Here is a 27,113-nt window from a genome sequence, read left to right as displayed (position 1 = left end):
CTTCGAGGACAAAATCTAAAATAAGCGGTAGAGATTTGTAACGCCTGGTTCCTGGTATGTATTTTAACAAAGAATTATTCATTTTTTCAAAGGGACTCAACAAGTTGGAGGCCCCAAACTCATCGAGTAGGAATGGGAGAAGTTTGGACGCAGGACTTGAAGTCTACTCGACGAGTCGAGAAGCCTCAACTCGACGAGTAGGTCTTCCAGAGTGAAACCCTAATTTTTAGGGTTTGCACCCTATTTAAGCACCTTATCTGGCCTCAACTACAGCCTCTAACACCTCCAGACCTTAGTCACAAAACCCTAACCCATTTTGAGTGTCCTTGAGCCATTGTTGTGTGTTTTTGGTGATTTTGAAGCTTGAGAAGGATAAGGAAGCTTGGGGGCTCAAGAGGAAGCAAGTAGATCCAGAGTTTGTGCTTCATTTCCAGTTCATTTGAGGTATAAAGTCTATACCTTGTCTATTGGCTTACTAGATCTTCTCGTGGGTTAGTTTAGGGCTTTTTGAAGCATAATATGGAACCATTCATGGATGCAAGCATGTTTTGGGGTAATAACTTCATATCTAGAATCCTTGAGGGACTCCATGGCATAAAGGTGCCAACTTTATGGCCATGGGAGTCCCATGCAACCTTTGAACCACTTTTAGAGCCTTTTTGAGCTAAATAACCCATGCATGAATGTAAAGTTTGTAACTTTACGTGTTATATCGACCCTAGAAGGCCAGATCTATGTTTTGGATGCATTAAGCCCACCTAAAATCGGCTGATGGAATTAGACTGTGGGGGACTCGATGTGTCCTTCTTAGGAATCGGCGAGTTGGGTCGTGGTTCTCAAACCTTTTCTGTTACTGAGCAAACTTGTTGAGTCTAGAAGATGACTCAACGAGTTGGACGTGTTTATGGACTTGAAGATCAAAGAACTTGAAGAGTCCAAGGATGAACTCGGCGAGTTAATAGCAAATGTCCTGACTTATATGAAGGAGAACTCGACAAGTCCAAGGAAGGAATCGACAAGTTCAAACGGAAAGTCTTGATTCTGTCATAAGGAGAAACTCGGCGAGTTAGAGGTTAACTCGATGAGTTACATCGCGAGTTCGAGATTCTCTGAATCATAGGACTCAACGAGTTGACGGACCAACTCGGCAAGTTGAGTCAACCAGAATGTTGACTTGGACTAAAAGGTTGACTTTGACTAGAAGTGTTGACCCTTGACTTGACCATTGACCATAGTTGACCCTTAAAGGGGTTATGAGTATGAATGAGTAATTAAAAGATATGTTATGTGTATGAGTTTGAAGAAATCTGATTTCAAAGCCGAGGACAGTTCAGTTACTTCACGACATCGAGGTGAGTTACCTTACATTAGAAGTGGGTCTAAGGCCACAATGACGGCCCACTAGTATGAGTTGGTTGTTAGATGATTGTCTTTGTGATAATTATCTGGTATGTTATGCTTTATGTGCAAGTATGCTATGATATTATGTGATAATGGTAGGAGGGGTAGGATAGACCCCAATACCGGTCGATAGGGCTGAAGGGGTATGCCAACACCCAGATAAGCTAGGCAGTATATGACTTATATGTTTATGCACTAGGATGCTATGTGGTAGAAGTTGGGGTGAAATAGTCCCCGGTACCGGTCGAAAGGGCTGAAGGGGTAGGCCAACACCCTGATATGCTAGGAGAGGTACCGGTCGACATGACCGAAGGGGTAGGCCAGCACCCTGATATGCTAGGCCAGTTACCGGTTGAAAGAGACCGAAGGGGTAGCTAGTACCCGGATATGTTAGACAGTATGTGATATGTATGATATGTGGTATGATGGGGGAACTCACTAAGCTTTGTGCTTACAGTTTACAGTTTTTATTTCAGGTCCTTTTTCTTCGAAGGGAAAGGAGTTGGCACGGTAGCAGCGCATCACACCACTATTTTCTGCACTATGATGTTCTTGGGATTTTACTCTGACATTGTTACTATATTATAACATCGATTTATCATGATATGATTTGGCTATTGATACTATGGTTGTTTTCAGACAAATGGTTTTATAAATATTATATTTAAAATGAAAATTTTTTGTCATGATTTTTGGGATGCTACATTTCAATTTGAACTGATTACTCAATTGTTGTTTCAAAAATTGTATTCCTTGTTTATTTGGACCGGTGATGATTATATCATCAACATAAACAATTAATGCCACATAGTCATCTCCAGTACCTTTTTAGAACAAAGACTAATCATATTGGATTGAAGATAACCCAAAACTAGCATGAATTCAGAAAACTTGTTGATTGCTGATAATGTCCCTAAATATCACAATGAACCAAAGAAAATATATCATCACACATATTGTTCAGATTTTTCAAAGGGAAATTGTTTTTGTTTGGTGAAAGGGAATACAGAACAATGATTATTACAATTGTTTTGAGAAATAGAAACACCTAGAATGCTCTTAATTGGAATAAGAACATTATTAGAAGGGTGTCCTAATATCTTATTCCATAACTCCATAGAAACATAATCCACTCTATTTGTAACAACCTCTTCCTTTTGATTGTTAAGCACATAAAAATCTTGAATGTTGTTAGCTTTGCCAATCATCCTCTTGTGGATGACATCCTGGATATAAGCATGATGGCATCTGAATTGTACTATAAATTGTTGAGATTTAGTGAGATCCCTAACAGTTATAAGATTGAGATCAAAGTTAGGAACATAAAGAACATTTCTCCAGGTAAAGAGAAAGCCAATTTTAATGTCCCTGAATAAATGAACAGGTAAGATAACCTTGTTTGGAAGAGTATCAGTGTGATGATAAACTTTTCTTGTGTTGACAAACAAATTAATGTCATGACACACATGTTGAGAGGCACCTGAATTTAGAATCCACATGTGAAAGATTTGAATCCATGTTTGATAGTTAGAGAATAACATTTACATGTTGTAATATTCTCATTTGGATTAACAGAAATCATGTGGTTGGATAATACAAACATCACTTGTTGACATTGTGCTTCAGAAAAGCCTCTGAACATGCTACTCAAACCATCATTCACATAGGAATCAACAATGATATTGTTGTTTGTAACTTCATTGATTTGATTATTCTTTTTCTTGGGTTTGTATCCTGGTGGGTATCCATGAAGTTTGTAACATTTCTCAACCGTATGTCCTTGGAAATTACAATAAGTACAATAAGGCTTGTCTCTATTAAATTTCTTGTTCTGATTATTATTGGCATTAGAAAATCTGTTGTTATCTGATTTAGATGCAAATGCGACTGATAAAGTATGTTGATTAGCAATCAAAATGTTCTTTTGTTTCTCCTATTGTGCAACTAAAAAGAATAGACGATTGATAGTAGGCAATGGATCCATAAGAAGAATCTACCCACGAGTTGCAGAAAATGAATCGTTTAGCCATATCAAGAATTTCATAATTTGTTCAGATTGAAAATATTTTTCAATTTTGTTTACGCCATCACATTCACACTTTCCACATGAACATCTTGGTCTGAAATTCTCAAGTTCTTCAGATAGCGACTTCAATTTTGTGAAATAAACTCCAACTGAATCTTAGTTTTGATTGAGATTCACGATTTCTCTGCGAATTTGAAAAATGCAAAGTTTGTTTCTCTTTCGATAACGATTTTTGAGATCTTCCCAAATTTTCTGAGCAGAATCAGTGAACATGATGCTGGTTGATATTTCTTTAGAAACTAAATTGAGAATCCATGAATAACGAGCTAATTATTTTGCATCCATGAACTGTGAATGACTATTTGAGAAGACGGAGGTTCAGGAAAAGATCCATCAATAAATCTGGCCTTATTCTTGACATAAAGAGCAATAATCATTGATCTAATCCATGATGGATAATTCTCACCGGTTAATGGTTGAGAAACTAGGATAAAACCTGGATTATCCGAATGATGGATGTAATAACAAGACATCCTATCATCAATAGGAGAGATATTAACATTTTGTGAACTTTCAGGGTGAGATCTAGACATGATGAATTGATCAAAAATTCAAAATGAAGAATTGAGTAGATAAAAAAAATCAAAATGATGAAACAAGCAGAAATGAAATCAAGAACAAATGAGAATTGAGCGAAAACAAGGTATTAGCTCTGATACCATATCAAAAAAATGAATGAAGAAATGAAACTTCTCAAGTTCTATGTAATTAAGAACAAAGTACATACACAAGAGGAAAGAGAATGTCTAACTAACATAGCACATAAATACATGTTAACGCTTATACTATGGCTATTTAGAATTCTAACCCTCTAATAGTAACTGTCAGCAATCACTTCCTACTAGTTTCTTCTTTGTTTTAATCCATTTCGCTGTTAAAGAAAAACATATAATTCAAGATCTAATAAATATCTCAAAACTTATATTTTTTTTAACATCGAAGATTTATTAAATAAAATGCCAGCAAGACGATGAGAAATAGTAAAACTATAAGGGGTAATAGGCTTACTCATAACAGGCCACACCAAAATAAACAAAAAATGAGAAACTATAAAATTCAAGTAGAAACCAACTTGTACACAAATAGCTACGAATTTAGAAGAACCAAAAAAACATACTTGAATTAGCAAGTAGAAGGAAAAGTGATCACCACCAAGAACCAAACGACATCTTTATAACCATATTGGCAAAGAACTATGAGGGCACCAAAATAGCATCGAATTTGAGAATCCACTCACAGTGATAGACTTTATACCAAGCCAAAACCATAATTGTAGGGTTAATCAGCCATATCCATTATAACCAACAACAAGCATCTTGTAGCGGAGATTGGGATAAACAAACAATGATGGAATTAAAACAAAGTAACCATATTCAAGCCTTAAAATCATACCTTGATAGGATATATATTAAGTCCGCATGACACATGAAGATCACACGTGAGAGCTCCCAAAAATAAAATTGAACATATGGAACTACCAAAAGAAGTTTATATATGATAATGGATGTGATCTTTTTACCTTCAGAAACAAAAATGGGATAGTGATTAAAAAATAAAATGAAATTGGACTCCAACATGAAATGAACACAACCCCAAATGAATAATGATAAACACCAAATTTTTTACTGGAAAAAAACTACATCATAAAGATTATGTTAATTTTTATAAAAAATTTAAATTTACAACAAACGTGGACCAAAATACCCTTGTCAATGGATGATGTGGTATCACTTATGACATCAATATTTTGTTGCATATAGGGCGTATTTGACCAAAATACCCCTATACATTGCCTCCCGTGTTTGGACATCTCAATATGGATCTCCATGAATCGGTTGTTTTTTGGAATCAAGTAGTCAAGTTGGCTTCTAGCTCTGAATACTCTAACTCCAAAAGGAAAGATCAACTCTAAATTAGTCTCTTGGTAGCTGTTAAAAAGTCTCTTTGTTAGTTCCCACCCTGTCATTTATAGTTTCTTTAGTTTCACATATATTTTACATTAATTGTAGTGTCTATGTACTATAATTGTCATCACCCAGCAGGTTTTCTCTTTTAGTTAATTATTCCTAGTCGTTAAAAGATATGACTCCATGCTTTCTTGAACAAATCTAACTTGTACTCTTTCCTCATTGACAACTAGCAGCCCTTGAATTTAATTTTTCTTCTTCTTGAATGGATAAATAAAATATGTTATTATTTTCTTTATCAAAAAAAAAATACTCAAAATCATTGGTATCTTTTACGTGCTTAAACTATTTGTTTTTAGTATTTATTTTTATTGGTTGATGGTAACTATAAATATTGATATTAAATTTTTAAAAATGATATAGGTATAAAAAACAAAGTGATGCTCTAATATTTGAAATATATATTTAACTTTTTATTTTTGGAAACCATTTTTTAAACAAAGAATAAGAACGATATATGACACAATAAATAACATGTTTTTTTTAAATTTGATTAATTCTATTTTTTAGAATAAACATTGTAATTTAGAAGTATATTTACTATTTGTCCGCCGTATTGTCCGACTATACACCTAGCTAGATACTATCCGTTGAAATAAACCATCCGACATGAAACAGTCTGCCAATCTGGATTATTTGTGTATGGATATGTGTATCGTTGTGTATGCTTATGTGACTGTGTATATAGTTGTGCGTGTGTGTGTTTGAATGTGTATTTGATTGTTGTGTGCAAGTGAGTATGTGTATATGAAATGGTGTGTCACTGTGAGTTGTGTTTATGGACGTTTGTAGATGCTTGCGGTTAAACTTTGTCAAAGTTCTTAAATTGACTATTTTTTACTAAGACCAATCCTAAGGAGACTTGGTTAATTTTTAAATGACGAATCTTCCTAACAAGGCTTAAAAAATGACCCGGTAAATTTTAGTTATTTTCAAAGGCTGGTCATCGACTCCCAAAAGACCAAACTTACAAGGTAATTTTAACATTATAAGTATCAGTACCATGAAACATGATAATTTGATGTAATTAAGGTGTTCATAACTTCAAATCATAATACATGAGTAAGTTTCAAAAATGGTCCCTATGGTTTCAACAAATTTTCAGTTTTAATACATCTTTCAACATCATGACATATCACGACATAGACCGTGCTTGTGGTTTTACTTTTATGCATGGTTGGTCCTTCGATTGATAAATCTATCTATTAAGATGTTATATTTGTAAATATGACCATTTTATCCTCAAATGAAGTTAATAAAAGCTTTTAACAATAGGGGCTAAACTAGGGTGTTCATTGAATCGTTCAAACCGTTCGCAACGCACTAAACCACGCCGTATAATAATGTCGTTTCGAAAGAAAGGTTTTAATCTTTCGAAAGAAAATTAATTGAAAAAAAAAGTATCAACGAAATAAAATTATTCTTCGAATCATCTCCTACAAACTAATTTCTACAAAAATGATTCACACCCGTCGCTTGGCGCGGGTAAACGGCTAGTATATATATATATATATATATATATATATATATATATATATATATATATATATATATATATATATATTATTAAACATATTACACATTTCTTGAAATTTAAGAGGTACAATACCTACTACCTCATGTACAACTTATTATCCAATACAGCTACTCATGAATTGTTTACGGAATCAATTTCGGAATTAAACAATAATTTTTATTCCTAGACTCACAATTACTCACTAAAACCCTAAAGCAATCGTCTTCATCGTGAAACCCTAAATCACAATTACCGCATGTTACCATAACCCTTCTTACGCATCTGTTACCGCCACCATCCTGACACCGTCGTTACCACCACTGGTATTCCTCACTTTTAGCAATTTTATCAATATGAATCGGTTCCAAGTGCACACCTCACTTTCAATTGATTGCAAAATTATATTGAATAATCTTTTTGTTTCCGGTCATACCCTATCCGTCGTCCCCAGCAGCACCCATCTTCTCCTTCTCTCCACCCATCGGCGACCATTGCTGAATACCGACTCTGCTTCTGTGAAATTACTAGTCTCCACCTCTGTATGGTCGAACCACCCACCAGCGACCTTCACCGTTACGCTGGTGCGATGAAAGAAACCTATCACAACTACACACACCCTTTCAAAAAATTCAACCCCCATAGATTCTACGATTCTCTCCCTCCTCTCTCTCTATATATATAAGCTTTCTTGCTTCTGCCTATGAATCCTAACCACCAGCCACCGCCAACAACATCAACGCTGCACCATATCTAATACACCGCCACTACAACCATACCACACTTCTACTCAATCTCCTTCTGCCTTCTAATTCCTATAGGCTCCCCTAACCACCTTCCTTCTTCACTACAAACCACCTCTTTCCTCTTTCAAACCCTAATAATTCGATATACAGAGAACCATATGTGCACTTCAATTGAAACCCCCTCCCCCTTCGCCTTCAACCACCATCACAGAAAACCCCACAACATTATTTGCACTTTTCTATAAACCCTATACATGGTTGCCACTCTTCTTTATCACTCACAAACACAAATGATTTCTGTAGTGATCTACTGGAGCTAATCCTGCATTTTTTTAGTTTGATTAAAGGTATAATTTTTAAATATTTTGCTGGTCATAAATTCTGCAGTTGTCTTCACCTTTTGTTATTTATTTTCTGTTTTTTATATTTTTGGTGGTAGTCTTTCATACAAGAACCTTTCTTATGTTGATAATTAGAGTTTGGTTTTGGCTATGATTTTTCTTTTGCTTGCAGCTTGACCAAAGCTCATAGAAGATTTAGATCGTCTTTATCTCCCCACGTCTGTCACCTCACCATAATCTCTCCATTTGAAGAAAGTAAGTCACAAATCTAAGTTTTTTATTTTTATTTTTCTTCATTACTGAAAAAAAATATTTGTGAACATGTGTGTGAATGTTTTTGTTTACAAGGATAAATAACAAATAATATGTCTATGTGATATCTGGATTTACTAACCCCTTAAACAACCACCACTAGTGTCCTCTTCCTCTCTCTATTCATAAGAAAAACACAAGCTTTGTATGTGTTTACAAGTCTTGAAATGAGAGGAAAAGAAACCCGAATGAAAATCTGGTGGTTGGATGTTAGAGTTTAACACTGATCTTTTATTTTCTTCATTATTCTTGATATTTTACATGTTATTTTTGTATTTTACATCTTATCTTTATTGACGAACTTGTACTTATGTGTCCAATTTATAGATGTGAATAAACTATTTGATGAAATACCTGAAAGAGAATTTTTAAAAAATAAAGTTTCTGCTAGAAGAGTTGTTATCAAGTAGTGATGATTTGATCATCTTTTGTCTTCTTTTTAACCTGAAGTTCTAGAGATGTGACGTGTGTTCATGATTAATTAAAAGCCTTTCAGGGAAAAAAAATATTTAGATTTCACTACACAGTTATTCCTAATCCTCCATTTGATGTTGCAGTTTTACTCTACATTTTGGTTGGATGGACGTGTTGGATATTAAAGCTGACTAGAGGATGGAGAAGCTTGAGAATTAATGGTAGTTTGAGAAATTATTGTGGTTAAGCATCCTCATTTGTTTCTATTTTTATAAAATGATGTTTTTATCTCATGTCCTACAACCGAATATAAGATTGTTGAGTTTGAGATGAAAATTACGGACATTGATAGTGAGCATCTTGGCATACCTGAAGCAGAGTACCATGTCATTGTTCAAATGCCTTATCTGAATTTGCAAGAATTTGCAAAGATCTCAATATACTAATGACACTCTTAATTAGCTCTTCTCTAGATTTGTATGTTAATATAATCTATATCTGTAGTATTCTTTATTCATAGAGTTCTCAAACAGAGATTACAAGTACAACCAGCAGAGATTCATCCTACTCACTAAGGATACAAGACACATCAAATGACTTAACATGCATCCTATTTATACTGAAGGGCTCAGACCTAAAACCCTATATAGGCCCATGAATGGTGTCAACCAATCACAATCCACCATGTTGTAGTTTCTGGAACATTCATCCATGACATACAACACATGATTGTCAGCAACGCACATGATAGAGCACAATGAGCCATAGTGGAGCATCATGATGCACATGTGGTGCGTCATGAAGATTAGTGGCCCAACATCCATCATGGTTGCACAACATGGTGTATTCCTTAAGCATCGCCAACTTCTAAGCATTTTTGAACAATATTGAGCATCATAGAGGACTTGATAACATACGTGGCTCATCAGGGATACCATGGCTCATCAAGGAACCAAAATGGTGCATCTTGCATGATGATGTCCCATATTATGCAAGGATGGTGCAACATCCTTCAAGCTTGGCACAACTTCCTTCTAATTGGCGCAACTTCCTTCCAAGGTGGCGCAAGATCTTCCATGTTGGCGCAACTTCCTCCACTTTGGCACAACATCTACCAAAGTGGTGCAACATGGTCCAAAGTGGTGCAACATGTATGCTAATGGTGCAACATGCTTGCCTAATGGCGCAACATGCTTGACACTTGGCCCAACACTTAATTAAATGGAACAACTATGCATCAAGTTGCTCCATTCCACTCCCAAGTGCTCCAAACCTCTTCCAAATGCTCCATACCCCCTTTTAGACGATATGTTCCTTTAACACTTGAGCTGTCCTTTGTCAGATGATTCATTCCCTTCTCAAATGATTTGTTCATTTCTTACATGCTCCATGAACCCAAGTGCTCAATTAAATTCAAATGCTCCATGAGAATCCTCCAAATGCTCAAGTCACATTTAACAATCTTCACCTTGACTTGAACATCATCTAAACTCCACCTTAAACAAGAACTTCTTCTCCCTTTCTTCCATCAAGCTCTTAAGGGCCCTACCTCCAGTGTAAATCAAGAAAGTCCAAGCAAATCTTGAACTTCTCTCTGGGAAACATCCTTGTCACAATGTCTTCTGGATTCTCCTTGGCACCAAACTTTTGAATGCATAACCTGTCATAGAACATGATAAGTTTTTCCACCTTCAAAAGAAGACTTTGAACGAGACCAACCGCCAATGATCTTTTTGTCTCCAAATCACTTTCATGGTCTGAGTCTTCCTTTTTCTTTTTCTCTTTTTTTCATAGTTTATGGGTAAAATTTTAATAGATTAAATAAGATGCAACTCCTATTTCTTTTTAGGTGATGAAACATTTTACACTTCTTTCTAGAACACCAAACAATTTGACCAATTACCACCAACAAACAATTTTTATAATGATATGTATGTTGAAACATCTTTTGGAATAAACTCTAACACATTGTTTATGGGTCCAAATTAATGAAAAGAGAGAAAAGAAGTGAAATGAACTGGAATACAACAATAAATTCATGATCATTAATTATGTATGTTTTCATTAGAAATATGGTTAAAAAGTAGAAGAAAACATAAGGTTACCTATGTTACTTTATCGAAATGAAGAAAGAATAAAGGGAGCATTTTCCTAGATGAAACCAGAGCACCTGAGAACCGGTGGTGGCGACAATTACTTACCGGGGACAAGATACAGCCAGCAAAAATGAAAAAGAAGCAACGACGAGGCAGGAGAGGAGGAAATGAAGGAGGGGTTTTTCTGTGCAGGCTATGAAAAGAAGAGTAAGGATTTCATTGAGAATCTATAGAACCTTTTGCACTTAACTCATTAGCACCTGAAATAAAATAAAGAAGAAAAAGAAGAAAAAAACATCTATAAGAAAAGCATTTACTTTTAGGATCAGTTATCTATGTAAACTTGTTACTGTAGGTTTTTGTTGTCTTGTGTTGACAAAGATGCTATATATGTGTAATAGCCTTCTCCTCAATTCAGCTTGCATTAATAAATTTTGGTGTAGTTTCGGCAACTAGTTGTTCCATTTGTTGTCCATACATGACATCGGATAATGCCTTTAAAAGGATATACAATACTAATGTGTGCTTTCATTTACAGTGGTTTTCAGTCGATGAGAACGAAAAGAATCAAGAAATGATATCTGCAATGAAATTCATGCATACAGACCCAAACAAATTCGAAGCGATCTCTTTACCTGGATCTTGGTTATCTTTCTTCTCTTTTGTCAACTTTCTATAAAACTTGATCTAATGACAAGCCCAAATTTTATAATTTACTTGATGTGTACACGTTTTAATGAAATAAATATTTGTTTATTCTCCTAATTAGATTGGGCAATATCTGTTAAACTGATTTTAATTTATAAAACCAAAATCAAACTCCTTTTACAAGGAGATTTTGGTAGACAAATGCTTGAATAAACTAATCTAGTTGTATGTCTTCCAACATGTAGATTCCCAATGGTAGCAAAGGTTTTGAATGCATCAAAGATTAATATGCAAGTGACGATAAGAGCACAATTTCTATCATCTGATGTCACTTATGCAGCTTACCTCATATGCAAACACGAATATTCTACTCAAAATCCGGTTATCAAAAGTCTAAAGTACAAACTAAACAACCAAATCCAGTCGTATATTTCATATCATGGAGATTATAAAAACAGATGGGTGATGATGGAACTATTTCAAGCCAAAGTTCTTTCTAGAAATTTTGAATTCAAACTTTTGCTAGAAGAATTTGCTTCTGATAGCTTCCATGATGAAGTTATTGTCGAAGGCATCGTGTTTTCGCCGGTACAAAAGGTATGTTATGATATAAAATTTATGAATAACAATGTTGGTAATTTCACCAAATCGTTTTAGTGCAATGAGATTTGTAAGATTTCCATCGAGCTCAAACTTTGATTTTATACAAGTTGCTAGGTGCATAATGTATACTTGTTTAAAACGAATATTATAAGTGACTACTGCTTAATTATAGCACATTAATGGTAGTAATTATCTAATAAGGCAATTGTTGAATTAAAAGAGTGGGTAGATGCATATCAGGTATCAAAGAAACAAAAGCAAAAGACAAAGGCAAAAGAAAGAAAGAGAAAGAAAAAGAATGAAAACGATAATTGTTTAATAATATTGTACTTTCTATTTTGTAATAAGAAAAATACAAAATTACTTGTCTGGAAAGTTAATTTACAAATATACATTGTTATCATTCAGTTTTTGGGGTTTGTGTTAAGATAAAACATTCTCATACTTCACAGTTTGATGATGAAAATATCGAAACACAAGAGATGGAGAATCCCACAACGACTGAGATAGAATGGGAGAATAAATTGTCGAGCGACTATGAACAACTCATACATTGTTCTGGAAAACGTTTAGTGAAAAGGCCCTGGAATAGTTTCATCATTGAAACCAAAGAGGAGGCGTACTCCATTCTTTCAAAAGGTATTTATATCAAGGTCGAAAATGATTATGATGTAACACCTGCTCCAGGTATTGATTAATTTATATAATTTTTAGGATTTTGTGCATGGACTCAGCGAGTTGGGGTGCTCCAACTCGTCGAGTAGAGACTATTATGAGGACACGGGATTTGGGTTCTACTCGACGAGTCAGAAGGTCCCGACTCGACGACTAGGAGTTGTAAAGAGAAACCCTAAGTTTTAGGGTTTGCACCCTATTTAAAGAACATAATCCGCCTCTTGTGGCCTCCCTTATCACCCTATTAGCCAGAGAAAACCCTAGTTCGACCTTGCACCTTCTTTAGTGAGAGTAAGAGCTTTTGTGAGTAATTTTGGGGTATTTGTGAAGGATTCTAGAGATTGAAGAGGAAGGAGCAAGGAGAAAAGCAGTAGATCCGACATCTACTTTGTATTGGCCATCATCTTGAGGTATAAAGTCGTCACCTTGATCTCTAGTTGATTAGATCCCTTATCTTGGAAGTAAATGGCCATTTTTGGTGCAAAATGGAGTCAAACTTGGATCTGGACTTATCACAAGGATATGGTTCCAGATCTGGACCTCTCTAGGTCCCCAATGACATAAATTTGCTCACTTTATATAGATTAGCCCCTTTCCATGCACAAAAACCTTGTAAGAAGCCTAGTTTTGATGTTATAGCTTTAGAGGGCCTTGCATGCACGTAAAGTTTGCAACTTTACGTGGTATCTGCACTAGGGGAGGTTGGATCTAAAGTTTGGGACCTTAGATCCCACTGAAAAGGGATGAACATGAAAGGGACCGAAGGAACTCATCGGGTCCCTTATCTGACTCGACGGGTCAAGGTAGGGTTTGCCCGTTTCCGAGTTTCTGGATGAGTGCAATGAAGGGTTAGGATTTTGGTCTGAGCGGACATTAGTTTTCTGGACATTTGATGAACTTGAAGAGTCACTAGGGTGACTCGGTGAGTTGATGCGGGATTCAGTGGAATGGACTCGGGAGGAACTCAACGAGTTGTTGGATGCACTCGACGAGTTGAGGTCAACATGGACTGTTGACCTTGACTGTTGACCTTGACTTTGACCAGGGTTGACTTTGAGGGTAATTATGGGATTATGACAAGTTAATCACATGTTGGTTATAGGCAGTTGAGGAGGAGCAGTGCGTGAGATACATCTGATCTTAGCTTGTCAGTTCAGCATTCGAGAGGTGACTCTTCTCACCATACCAATGGGTCTACGGCACCAAGGCCGGTCCATTTTATGATATGTGGTACACTAGCTGTAGTAAAGATATGTGGTATGATAGTTAGCTTTATGCTAAGTGGTATGCTAGTGATTATGTGATATTTGCATGGAAGACCCCGGATGGAGCCCGTGGCAGTTGGATATAATACCATGTGGGGGAGCCTGTGGCATTCCTAGGTAAAGACCATGGAGGAGCCCATAGCATGATGGTGTAAGACCCTGGGAGGAGCCCACGACATCCTTATATGTTTATGTATGAGTTATGTAGTATGATAGATACTTCTGTGATATATATAATATGTTTGTTGATTATTATGTTATTGCGTGGAAGACCCCGGGGGGAGCCTGTGGCAGTTGGATATAAGACCATGTGGGGGAGCCCATGGAATTCCTAGGTAAAGACCATGGGGGAGCCCATGGCATGAAGGTATAAGACCCTGGGGGAGCCCACGACATCCTTATATGTTAGTATGCATGGCTTATGTGATATATGTAGCTTTTATGGCTAATATGATATATGTTATGTGGATTGTGTGGGGTATGCTCTCGGGGACTCACTAAGCATTAGCTTACAGCTTGTGGATTTGTTTCAGATACATATGAGCCCAAGGGTAATGGCAAGGCTTGATGGCGCGGCGTGCACTCTCTCACGCATTTTTATGGGACACTTCGATGTTTGAAAATAATATTGTTATGGATATGAATTTGAAAACAATTGTATTGAGATTTCATGGTTTATAGAAAAGTGTTCTCACTATTTAAAAATGAAAATTTTCTTTTGAAAAATTAGGTCTTTATAAATGACATGGTGAGTCTCTTAGCCTCTTATCTATTTTTATTCTTTTTTACTCTTTTAACTTAGAAACTTCTTAAAATTTCCATCCATAAATGCGTAATTATGATTTACAATAGTGAATTTATGAAATAAAAGATGGAAGATAATTTTCTCAGTTACCATGAGAATTTTAGGAATAAAATCAGATTCATTTAAGCATGAATCAGATGACAAGCAAGTGATACCCAAACGCTTGTCTACTTCATTTTGAGATCACATGTTTACAAATAGAGATTAAACTATTGAGTAAATTACACGAATAGTCCCTATGGTTTAGGGTAATTTGCGTGTTTGGTCCCTAACTTATTTTTTTAACTCGGAAGGTCCCTACTATTTGCTTTTGTTACACGTTTGGTCCCCGTCTTACCTAAAAAGACTATTTTGCCCTTAATTTTTTGATTTATTTAGATAAACATACCCCCAACCCCACCTCCCTCACCTTATCTTACCTACTCCACCAACTTTCAATATTTAAATAATAGTCTTTTTAGGTAAGGCAGGGATCAAGCGCGTAACAAAAACAAACAATAGAGACCAAACACGTAGCAACAACAAACAATAGGGACCTTCCGATTTAAAAAAATAAGTTAGGGACCAAACATGCAAATTACCCCAAACCATAGGGACCATTCGTGTAATTTACTCTTAACTATTGTTATAACCTACAATTCTATGTATCTTATTATACTTTAATGTCAAACTAACATATTTTTATGTCTATTTTCTGTGATCGGATGCAATTTAATGTTCTGATATATAAAACTTGTTTATAAAATAAGTCATTAAATCATTAAAGTCACATCTATATATAAAACGACCCCCAAAACCTAAGTGGCCATGGTCTCACTTAAAACCCTTTGGAAGTTGACAATTTAGATTTAGAGGTTGTTTAGTAGAAACCGGATAATTTGTGATGAACCATAAGAGACCTAAATATTTAGGAGGTCTGAATGATTAAGTGTTGTTTGGTAAACTTGCTGAAGAAAAAAAAAATATTTTACCTTTCCAAGAATTTTAATTAATCAAAATCTATAATTTTCAAATTAACATTTATAAAAATTTTAAAGATCAATTTTTTAAATATACTTATTGTAATCCTTTTTTATCCATGTAATTCAAATACACATGTATTTTCAAACCAAACATAATTTTAGTTTCTCATACATATAATTAGTATCATTTGTTTAATAAAATTAATAGAAGAAGTCGCTTTTCCCGGTGGCTTCTGGGAAATGATACGACCAGCCACCATCTCGTAGATGACAAAATATTTAGTTGGGAACTTGGTCAGATGTATTTCGATCAATTAGTTTTTTAGGGATTTTGCTTTAGAAATATGGAAGAACGAAAATGGTGGAGAAAAGTACATCCGAGAATCGGAATGTAGTCTCCTTAAAAACCTGACAATGGATAAAAAACCAGAGTGGGAGAAAGACACTTTGATGGCTGCACTTCAAAGAGAAAAAAGGAAGAACGATGGTGGTAAAGAAGAAGGGCATGCTTAGAAAAGAATAATTCAGAGCTTCTAACTCCACCTCTCTATATGAATCAGAGCTTTTCTCTTTCTACCAAACAGTCTAAATAATACCCATTAAGAGGTTACCTCTTAACTAAATGGTTAAGAGAGTTTAACCAAATATTCTTTTAATTAATTAAATTCTCTTATCCATTTGGTTAACAAGATTTGGAATATATGATTTGTTGTCTTATAAACAACTTAAAATCAATACATTGGATTAGCATTTACAAATCATTGTCGCAATTTAAAATCTTGTAGGGAAATGCTAACTCAAATTCAAAATTCAGAGTCCATAAATTTGTTGACCATGAAATTCAAAATTAATATGATATTATGAATTAACTTAGGCCCAACAAGACGAATTTCAATAACACAAATTTAAGATCATAATCTAAAAACATTTAGTTCACAAAGATAGAACCTCATTAAAAAATGAACATATTATCTTACAGTAGTCATTTGCCATTTTTTCCATATGAGAATCAAAACATAAAATTAAAAGTCATTATCATGAAATAAACCTATATAAAAAACATATTTAAGTTCTAAAGTAATCATTTCTTCACCCAATGTATTTAGATTTGTAAGAGTTTCAAAAATTTAAGTAAGCTTTTCGGTAAAACAATTTATGTTATGCAAAAGATATTGACAAGAAAATTTTCATACCTTACGGTTTTTTGAAGCCTGAAGGTATCATGTTCCACACACTAACTACTTGGTCGTTGAATCTAAATTCACCCAAGATTAGTAATTCAATAAATTGTTTTCTTGATAAATAAGATTTAAACAGTATTTTTTTAAAAAAAGGGGAAATATATAGAAGGTTGGGAATTAACGGGAAAAGATTGCTTCCACAACGTCTTACTATCGTTACAATTAAAACATATATCGTGAGATCCATGTACATTATCATTTTTTCATATATAGTTTAAAATTTTAGGTCTTTGGAAGTTTGTTTATTTCCTTCAACTTTTTTATTTTCTTCTTATTTAGAGCAAGCTAATTGTGGAAAATGGTCCCTATTCTTTTAACCCATTATAACAGCTTACTTGCATTACTCTACCAATGGGCGTTTGGCCTAGCTATATTAAGAGTTCACATAGGTGCCCCTCAGCCAAAGGTAGATGATTCAAGTCCCGCTTAGGATGAAAGGTGTAAATTAGAGGGTGTGTGTAAGTCGTTCTAAAAACTCTTACATTTATCTACCTAAAGAAGGGTTAAGTGTCTAGGAAGGTGCGAAGAGGGACAAAATATACTAAATATTCACACATAATGGCAATGTGCTTATCTTTTGTGCCCAAAAGAGAAACGTGCTTACTTTTTTAAGTATGATACGATCAATTTTATTGATAGCATAATACAAGTATGTTGCTTTTATCTTAATTCTATTTCTTAGATAATAGCATTATACTTTGAAATCCACCCATATATAACAATGTCCTCTAAATGCAAAGAAAATTTGAATGTTATCTGACGGTATTTTGTAATGTATAATGTCCTAGTAAAAAAATAAATCGAAAGCACAATGTTATAATGTGTGTGTGTGTGTATGTATATATATATATATATATATATATATATATATATATATATATATATATATATATATATATATTGAAAAGATTAACAAAGTATGGAAAATTATATTCTTTTATTTTGTAGTTCTTTTGGATAACCAAATCAAACGGGAAGAAATGTTTCATGCTTTCACCAAAGATAATACGACATAATCCTGAAGTTGACAAGTTGGTACCTAGGGAAAATCTAAACGAATCAAGGTATGTTTCTCTCATAAGGTTAATTGAACTATTATGTTTATTAATATGCATTTAGGGTAAATATGGAATAGCCCAATACATTTTAGCCAATTATATGGAAAAAATGTGAAGATTTCACAAAAAAAAGTCAATTCAAAGTTTGAGATAGTTCAGTTTTTGCAACGAGTTCTTTATGTTTGTTTTTACTTACCAACATGTAAATAAACTAATAATATGGACCTGAGATTGATAGAAATCGATGGCATGGATGAGAATTTGACATAAACTAATGACTTGGGCGATGAGTGGGACATAACATTCAATATCAAATTGGAAATAGTTTTAGGCTTTATAGTCGAATGATTCAATACTAAAATGATAATGGTTTATGTTAAAAACCGATATCATTCATCAAGAAATAGGAAGTGTTGCTCTACATACACCCATCCCTTTTCTAGTAAATCCTACATTACCTCGGTAAAACTTTTGTGACCTCACCTTTTCCCTTGGCTGACTCATCCTTCTATACCTTTTTCTTTGTTCTCTCCAAGGAAAAGAGGAGAGATGACGCTGTTATTTTATAAGTTGGAGTTCCAATTATAAAATGGGATTATTATTTTTTAATTATATAACTGTTTCTAGTTACTACTAATATTAATATCGCTCTTTCCATGTATCTATTTTTTGTTTTGAAATAGTTGAGAAGCCTCTTTTTATTTCTTATGTGACGAATCTTATAGATTACGTAATTCAGCTGTGTTTTCGTTTCTCATTATCCTTTTAAATCTTTATCCTTTTCTGCAACTAAGTTTTTATGAAACAAAAGAGAAAAATAAGGAAAGAGAAGACCGGAGTTATTCAAGTTAATTTCAATAGAGAAGAGTGTCGTTAAATATGAAAATCAAGTGGCAGTTTCTTCATATAAGTTTTTACTACAATGTCGATGAAATGAATGATGATGCAAATTAGATGAGGGTTTACGAGAAAAGAATAGGAAATAATATAGGAACTTTTCTTAGAATAAAGCTTCATGAAAATGATAATTAGAAGAAAAATAATTAAAGAAGAATCCATGAATGGATGTAAAATATTGTACAATATTGGTGCCCTATTGTTGAATTGGACATGCTAGAAATTAAAAACTCAAAATAAAGAGCAACAACACAAAGATTTTGAATGGAAACCATATAGCCATATGCACACAACAAGTTATATTATTATCGATAGAATGATATTTACAAGAGTTAGAGAAGTATTTCCCAATGATTTGTTAGTAAACTAAGTCGATTTATAGAGAAGTCAGTGGACTTGTAATATAATAAAAACTCTAATAACCACACAAAATCTAGTTGTATACATATATAACAATATGTAACTTGCGTAATACTATTGAGAGAAAATGGAAACAACCTATAGAAGAATTCAAGAGTAATTCATGTCATCAATAAACAATCTCCACCTTGAGACAAATTCCCTCCTTGAAGCAAAAAAAAAAAAAAAAAAAAAAAAAAAAAAAAAAACCATGGTCTGCTCCTCCAACAACTAAAATAGATGGTGTGTGCCATAACCTGGTAGTACACTTTAACACCAACCAATCTTGAGAAAAGTTCAAACTTCGTAACAGGAACTAGCTCTGTCATTATATCAGCATGAGTACTTATATTGTATACTTTGATGTTGACATTAGCAATAACAAATATAATTAGTGATATATAACATTAACGTACATTGTTCTATCATGGAACATTAAATCCTTAGCTTTGACTATAAAAAATTGATAATACAAGATGTCTCTCCACATGGATTATTTAAAAACACTCTCAAACCAAATAAATTATTTGCATTCTTTAAAAATAATGATGCATCTGACCCTACAAGGTTACTTAATTTCCAACTTACAACACAACTCCCAGCAGTGAAAACATAACCTACAGGTGACCTTCTTTTTTCCAAGCCTCCAACATAATCAAAATCGACATAACAAACAAACCCATATCTAGATTTTCCAAACTCCAAAAAAGCCTAATAAGTACCATGCAAGTATCTAAGAGTCTACTAAACTACCTTCTAATGCTCATTTATAGGATTAGCCATGAATCCCCTAACAACACTTACCGCATGAGATAAACAAGGATGTGAAGAAACCATTCCATACATAAATGAACCAACATCACTAAATATGGAACTTTAGACTTGTACTCAATATCATCATCTGTTTGTGGGCATAAAGTTGATGATAATATGAAATTTACCCACTCTAAATTAGGTATAATATTCCATATAGTGTGTCTCTGGACATTTCCATGAAAAGTATCTTATTCGTTGTACCAAAATCCTTCATATTATGTTCACCATTCAGTTACCCCTATAATTTCTCAATCTCTACCTTACCTTTTACTTTATAAACATGTCGTGGACCTAGAGGAGTAATTAATTAGTAGATGACTGAATTTTCTTAAGGTTCCCAACTCAACATTGTGGCTTTATTTGTCTACAACTATCTACAAATAAAATCATCATTTTTGGACACGTGCTCTTATATCAGCATGTCCTATGTTACGGATCCATGACTCCTCATCAATCGTCTTCCTATAAATTCCTTGACCACGATAACTATCATTATGTTGACTTTCACAGTGTTCATATCCAAATCATGGCCCACCACCAACTACCTATTTAACCGGCTAAACAATCATCATCCTCGCCTTGATCCACTTCCATCACACATACAAACCTACGACCCTGACCATCGGTCTAGCCCAATTCAACCACAAAACCAACCCTACCGGACACTCTCCCACTCCAACCTAATTCCAAGTCAAAGACTGACAACCCCTTCTACGATCCGCTAGTCCTCCAACATGAGCTAAAACCAAATACTACATCATTGATCCCTCTTATATAACCAAAGCTACTCACCCCATTCTCACTTGTGTAAAAGTTGGTACCTACAAACATGTCTAACGCCCAAACCTTTACTTGACCCCTCTATCCCCTATTAAAAGTTGGTACTCATAGGCTTTACATGACTCCAACTGGATCAATGCCATTAATATGGAATATCGTGCCTCATCTTTAATGGCATATATAGATAATAACATCCTACTTATACCAAATACACATATTTCATATTCATATACAACATATACACCAAACACTCATACATTCACATATATACACCAAATTTACATAGATTCACATACATATATCAAATATTAAAGGATATATTTTTGTCATATATGCGATCTTTATTCGTTTGTTTTAGTTTCCTAGTTTAGTCCTCTTTTCTAGCTAGGTTTTCTATTTATTTGATCGGCTGTATCTCTTCTTCATTATCAATAAAACAGAACCAAGTTTAGCTTATACAGTTTCTTTATGGTATCAGAGCGGGACATCCGCACCTGATTACCAGATCTCTGCACCACCATGAGCGGAGAAAAGAGCGATGGTAGCAAGACACCGGAAGGCGAAACCATTGACACCAACTCACCGTTATACATTCACCCATCTGACTATCCGAAGCAGATGCAAGTGAATGACGTATTGAACGACAACAACTACAATGAATGAAAGTAAGAGATAAATAACTTTCTCTTGGCGAAAAACAAGATGGGTCTCATCGACGGGACCGTCAAGAAATCGGAATCAAACTCGCCCATGTACATGGCCTGGATCCGAGCGGACGCGATGGTCAAGGGATGGCTAACCACAACCATGGAAAAAGAGATCCTCACAAGCGTGAGATATGATAACACCTCATCAGAAATTTGGAAGGACCTTAGAGAACGGTTTGAGAAAGAAGGCACACCAAGGGCATATGAATTAAAGCAACTGCTAAACACAACCCGACAGGGAGGTATGTATGTTTCGAACTATTATACAAAATTAAGATATGTCTGGGATGAACTTCAAGTTGTATTACCTACACCACGGTGTAAGTGTAGTGGCTGCAACTGCTCAATTGGAAAACAATTGAATGAAGTGAAAGAGAAAGAAAGAACCTACGAATTTTTAATGGGACTCGATGATGAATTCACTGTTGTTCGAACTCAAATCTTGGCCACGCAACCTGCACCATCTCTTAGTACGACCTATCATTTGGTTGCCGAAAACGAGCAGCAAAGGGCGATCACCGGCGGATCGAGAAGGTCGGGTTCGGAAGCCGCTGCCTTTCAGGCACACTACAACACAGAAAAAACGCAGCGACAATCTCAAACCAAACAAAACAATCTGACGTCGTATAAACCGAACACCAACGCCACAAGAACTGATAACGATAAAAAAGAAAAGTGCAGTTTTTGCCACAGGGAAGGACATGTAAAGGAGGGATGTTTTAAACTAAATGGTTATCCTGAATGGTGGCCTGGAATGAAGAACAAAGAAAAACCGAAGGCTGCGTGTGTGGAGATGGCTTCCAGCCCTTTTCCCGGTCTGACGGATGAGCAGTATCACATGTTCGTTACCCACTTCAAGGATAACTGTCACACCCCCGAACCAGACGGCGGAAACATCTGAGGGCTCGTGTGACTATAAATTGAAATATCATCACAATGAATATACATGAAACACAACACATTCATCGCCAAACATTACATATTACAACTGGTATTGTTCACATCAAGTACATTGTCATAGGTTACATAAATCCAAAGTATTAATAGTGCGATGAGTGATGTTACACAAAATAAATCCATACACACTTGAAAATCCTCCTGCTTAACGATTACCTGAGAATACAAGTTATTTTGAAAACGGTCAACATATATAATGTTGGTGAGTTCATAAGCATGTTTGAATAAAAGTCTTTGTATCTTTTGTAAACCCAGAAAATCCGATATTTTCTGTAAATGTCTGAAAAATGATGTGAAAATCGAGTATAAATGCATGTGTGAATTTCATAGTAGTAACATATAGGAATGCAGTTTAAATTTCTTTGTATTATTTCTGTTGTAAGTAAGTGGTAATTGAATAATAGTATTTCCCCAGAAAATCCGATATTTTCTGATTTATAAAAATGTCGCGATCCTTGCACTGTAGAAATGTTTTGTATCATTATGACTTACGAGTTTTTAATTTTCCGTAATGTCTTAATGGGAATGGATCTCTATATGAGTCGTTATAACCATACATGATAGTGACTGATTTGTCTGTCTTGGCATTTTTCCAAATGCCAGATTTTCGTTCAATGTTTTGTCACCCTAGACTGGCCTAGTCTAACTGTAGCGAACAACTCAGGTGTGGGGGAGTCACCCCCGTATAGATCTATACACAAACTCTCGTTCTCCCTCCAGGAGACTCTGATTATAACTACAAGCTACGGTCATACACTCAGTGGTGCCAACCGACACGTCTCACTAGATCCCATTTGTCTCCACATGAATTTGTATAATGTTATATGTATTTAGAAGTTCGAACACTAGATAATGTATGAAATGACAAGATAAGGCCCAACAAACATGAATAAAAGGCAATTATGGCCAATTAGTCGTGTAAGTTATTTCCAGGCTAAATTAGCATGTAAATGGGCCACTAAGGCCCAATAACATGTAAATGCTAAATTAGGCCCATTTAGCATGTAATTGGGTCACTGAGGCCCAACAGACATGTGATGAATACATTAGGCCCAATAAACATGTAATTGGATCACAAAGGTCCAAGAAACATGTATAGCAAATACTAGGGCCAATGATCGCACCATTGTTGTATTTCGTTTAATCGAATTATTTATCCGTAACGTTATAAAAGTCCAATGTTTCGTTGTAATGGTCTTTTTAGTTTAATACGTCAAAATTCTGTAATTTGAACTCGTGTTTTATTAAAAATTACACTTTAGGTCCCTTGAGAACTAATTTGAACATTTAAGGGCTTATTTTACATAAAATGTCATTTTGGTCTATTTTAAATTAAAAATAACATTTTAGTCCATAAAATTATAAAAATCAATATTTTCGCCCCAAATGTTTAGTGATTGACGGGTTTGGCCCAAAAATGCATATAATGACATTTTTAGTCCTTTTTTTGCAGGAAATTACAATTTCATCCCTTATTTGCATAAAATGACATTTTCAGCCCAATTTTTATAAATTAACATTTTTGGTCCAAATCTTGAGATAGTGTCATTTTCAGCCCCTAATCTCGTTTATTCTCATTTTTGGCTCAAGTTTTGATTAAATAACAATTTTATCCCCAAAGATTGATATTTTTCACAATTTGGGCCCAATAGGGCGTGAGGCCCACATTAAGGCCCATATGACAAATTTTACACTTTTGGCACTTAGAAAAATATGGTTGTTATAAAAACTCATTTTTAAGCCAATAATACCCTTTTAGTCCTTACAAAACCGTAGGTGTCACTCTTTATCCCAAACTTTTGTTTATTTGCCAAAAATGATCCTTACACAAGATTTTGTTTGGTTTTTCACAACTTAGGCATTTCTAACACTTTTAACTTTGTAGTATAGTGTCTAGAGTGTCTTTGTTTGTGATTCACACTTATTTTTGTTATAGTTTTATAGATGCATCGAGTTTTTCACCCGACACAAACAAAAAACCAAGAAAATCACACATAACATGCATAAACACATAGATCTACACATAAATACTTGTATTCTCCCCCAAAAACAAGTGAAAACCGAAAACAAAGGGGTATGAACTCACCTTGCTTGTTTGATCTCGATTTGAAGAAGAAATGAGTGTGTTTTCGGCCCTAGCAAGTCTTCTTTAGTAGATCTCGAGCTTATGGGGGTTGTCTAAGAGTGTGATCACCAAAAATGTTTAGGAGAAGTGTTCTTAACATAAGAATGAAGTTATATAACTTGGATATGTAAGAACTTACCAAAGAAATATGATTTTTGGTGGAAATCTTCTTGAACAACCCTAGATCTTCGAAAATTTGGAGAAGAGAGGAGGTTTTCTAGAGAGAGTGTTCTTGAAAGATTTTTGAAAGAGAATGAGATGGTGAGAGTGAAGTTCGACCGAGAAAAAGAAGAAGAGAAGAGAGAGGGAGTGAGGTGATGTGCATGGAGATCCACCATGCAATAAAGAGGTGGTAAGCTCTCATAATTCCTCTAATTTCCTTTTATTTTTCTTTTCTTTTCCTCACTGGGCCGAGAATGGGCTTAAAGAGAAAGGAGGTGGATTAGCTTGGCCCATTTCTAGTCTTGGTTCGAAATTATGAGGCCCAATAATTACTTTTCGGCCCATTGGGCTCATTAGATGGTCCACGACCCATTTTAAAGAAGAAAGGGAGTTTATGGCCCATTAGGGCAAATTAATTCATTTATGGCCCAATAAGGCCCATTAGGGTTAGAATGAATCATTCTAGGCCCAAATGGTCCAAAATGTTATAGATTTATGAATTGGGTCTATTTAGAATCCAAATAGGGTTTCCAAGCCCAATGTAGTTGAATTGAATGCTTATTGGTCCATTAGGCCCAATAAGGAAATCCTAGTTCATAATGAACTTGAACCACGGTCTCTAGGGTTTTCAACTCCCGAATTGACTATTTGGATACTTTGTGTAGAGTTTTGAACTTCACTTGTGAATCTTGATTAAGTTTGTGGTCATAGAATGAACATAGTGTATGATATCAAGTTAATGTTACAAGCATTATCATAGTTGATGTTTACATGATCACAAAATTTCCTGGCAAAAATGCTAGTTGTGACATCATCCCCCCGTTAGAGGGAATTTTGTCCCGAAATTCTTTCGAAAGCTAGAATTATGAAAGAGAAAATAAGTGAGGGTACTTCTGTTTCATTTGATCTTCGCGTTCCCATGTGAATTTCGGTCCACGTTTGGCGTTTCATCGAACCTTCACAATCGGAATGCGGCTTTGCTTTGTACGCTTTACTTCCCTATCCAATATCTCAACTGGTTCTTCGACGAACAGGAGATTCTCGTTGATCTCGATCTCTTCTATAGGAATGACAAGAGTTTCATGTGATAGACACTTTTTCAGATTTGAAATGTGAAACACGGGGTGTACGTTGCTGAGCTCGGCAGGTAGCTGCAGCTTGTAAGCCACTGGACCAATCCGGGCAAGAATCTCGAACGGTCCAATATATCGCGGGTTCAGTTTTCCCTGTTTCCCAAAGCGAATCATTCCTTTCCAAGGAGAGACCTTTAATAACACGTGATTCCCGACTTGAAATTCTAATGGCTTTCGCCGCTTGTCAGCATAGCTCTTCTGTCAGTCTCGCGATGCTTGTAGTCCAACTTTAATTTGGATTATCTTTTCGGTCGTTTCACGGATGATTTCGGGTCCTGTAAGAGCACTGGTTGGCGATTTCCCTTTTGCTAGTTGAGTGTCACCCACCTCGGCCCAACATAGGGGCGATCTGCATTTACGTCCGTAGAGAGCCTCGTAAGGAGCCACCTTGATGCTCGTGTGGTAACTGTTGTTGTATGAGAATTCGATCAGAGGCAAGTGGGCATCCCATGATTTGCCGAAGTCAATCACGCAAGCTCGGAGCATATCCTCGAGTGTCTGGATGGTACGCTCGCTCTGACCATCCGTATGTAGGTGATAGGCAGTGCTCATATCTAGCTGTGTTCCCATTGCATTCTGAAAAGATTGCCAGAATCTTGAAGTGAACCTACTATCTCGATCCGAGATAATAGACACTGGCACTCCATGGAGTCTCACGATCTCCTTGATGTAGATTCTGGTCAGCTTTTCCATCTTGTAGGATTCTTTTATTGGCAGGAAATGAGCGGATTTTGTTAATCTATCGACGATTACCCAGATAGCATCCAATCCATCTGCTGTCTTTGGCAATTTGGTCACGAAGTCCATAGTAATCCTTTCCCATTTCCACTCGGGTATCACTGGTTGTTGCAATAATCCCGAGGGCTTTTGGTATTCCACTTTCACTTTGGCGCAAGTAAGACACTTGCCCACGAAAGTGGCTATCTCTTCCTTCATATTAGGCCACCAATAATGTTGCTTGATATCCATATACATTTTGTCTGACCCCGGATGAATGGAATATC

General features: G+C 35.3%; 1 protein-coding gene across 1 annotated transcript; it reads left to right on the top strand.

The window, feature by feature from the left end:
• The first annotated feature begins 21,805 nt into the window (after nucleotides 1-21,805).
• LOC145122533 (uncharacterized) lies at nucleotides 21,806-24,173 on the top strand. Its single transcript, XM_079058123.1, has 2 exons — nucleotides 21,806-22,572; nucleotides 24,143-24,173. Exons 1-2 carry the CDS (start codon nucleotides 21,806-21,808, stop codon nucleotides 24,171-24,173), a joined length of 798 nt encoding a protein of 265 aa, XP_078914249.1.
• The last annotated feature ends 2,940 nt before the right edge of the window (nucleotides 24,174-27,113 follow it).

Source organism: Lactuca virosa, chromosome 6 (assembly GCF_052849685.1).
Source record: "Lactuca virosa cultivar CGN04683 chromosome 6, Lactuca_virosa_CGN04683_v6, whole genome shotgun sequence".
NCBI lineage: Eukaryota > Viridiplantae > Streptophyta > Magnoliopsida > Asterales > Asteraceae > Lactuca > Lactuca virosa.
Note: the sequence above shows the minus strand (reverse complement) of the source record. Positions and strands in the feature narration are given on the sequence as shown.

Bases quoted from the DNA above. Each gene is read 5' to 3' on its own strand.
- LOC145122533 (XM_079058123.1), top strand. From the start codon at position 21,806: ATGGTCAAGGGATGGCTAACCACAACCATGGAAAAAGAGATCCTCACA. The intron at 22,573-24,142 runs GTTCGTTACCCA...CTTTTTTTGCAG, and splicing joins ACGGATGAGCAGTATCACAT to GAAATTACAATTTCATCCCT.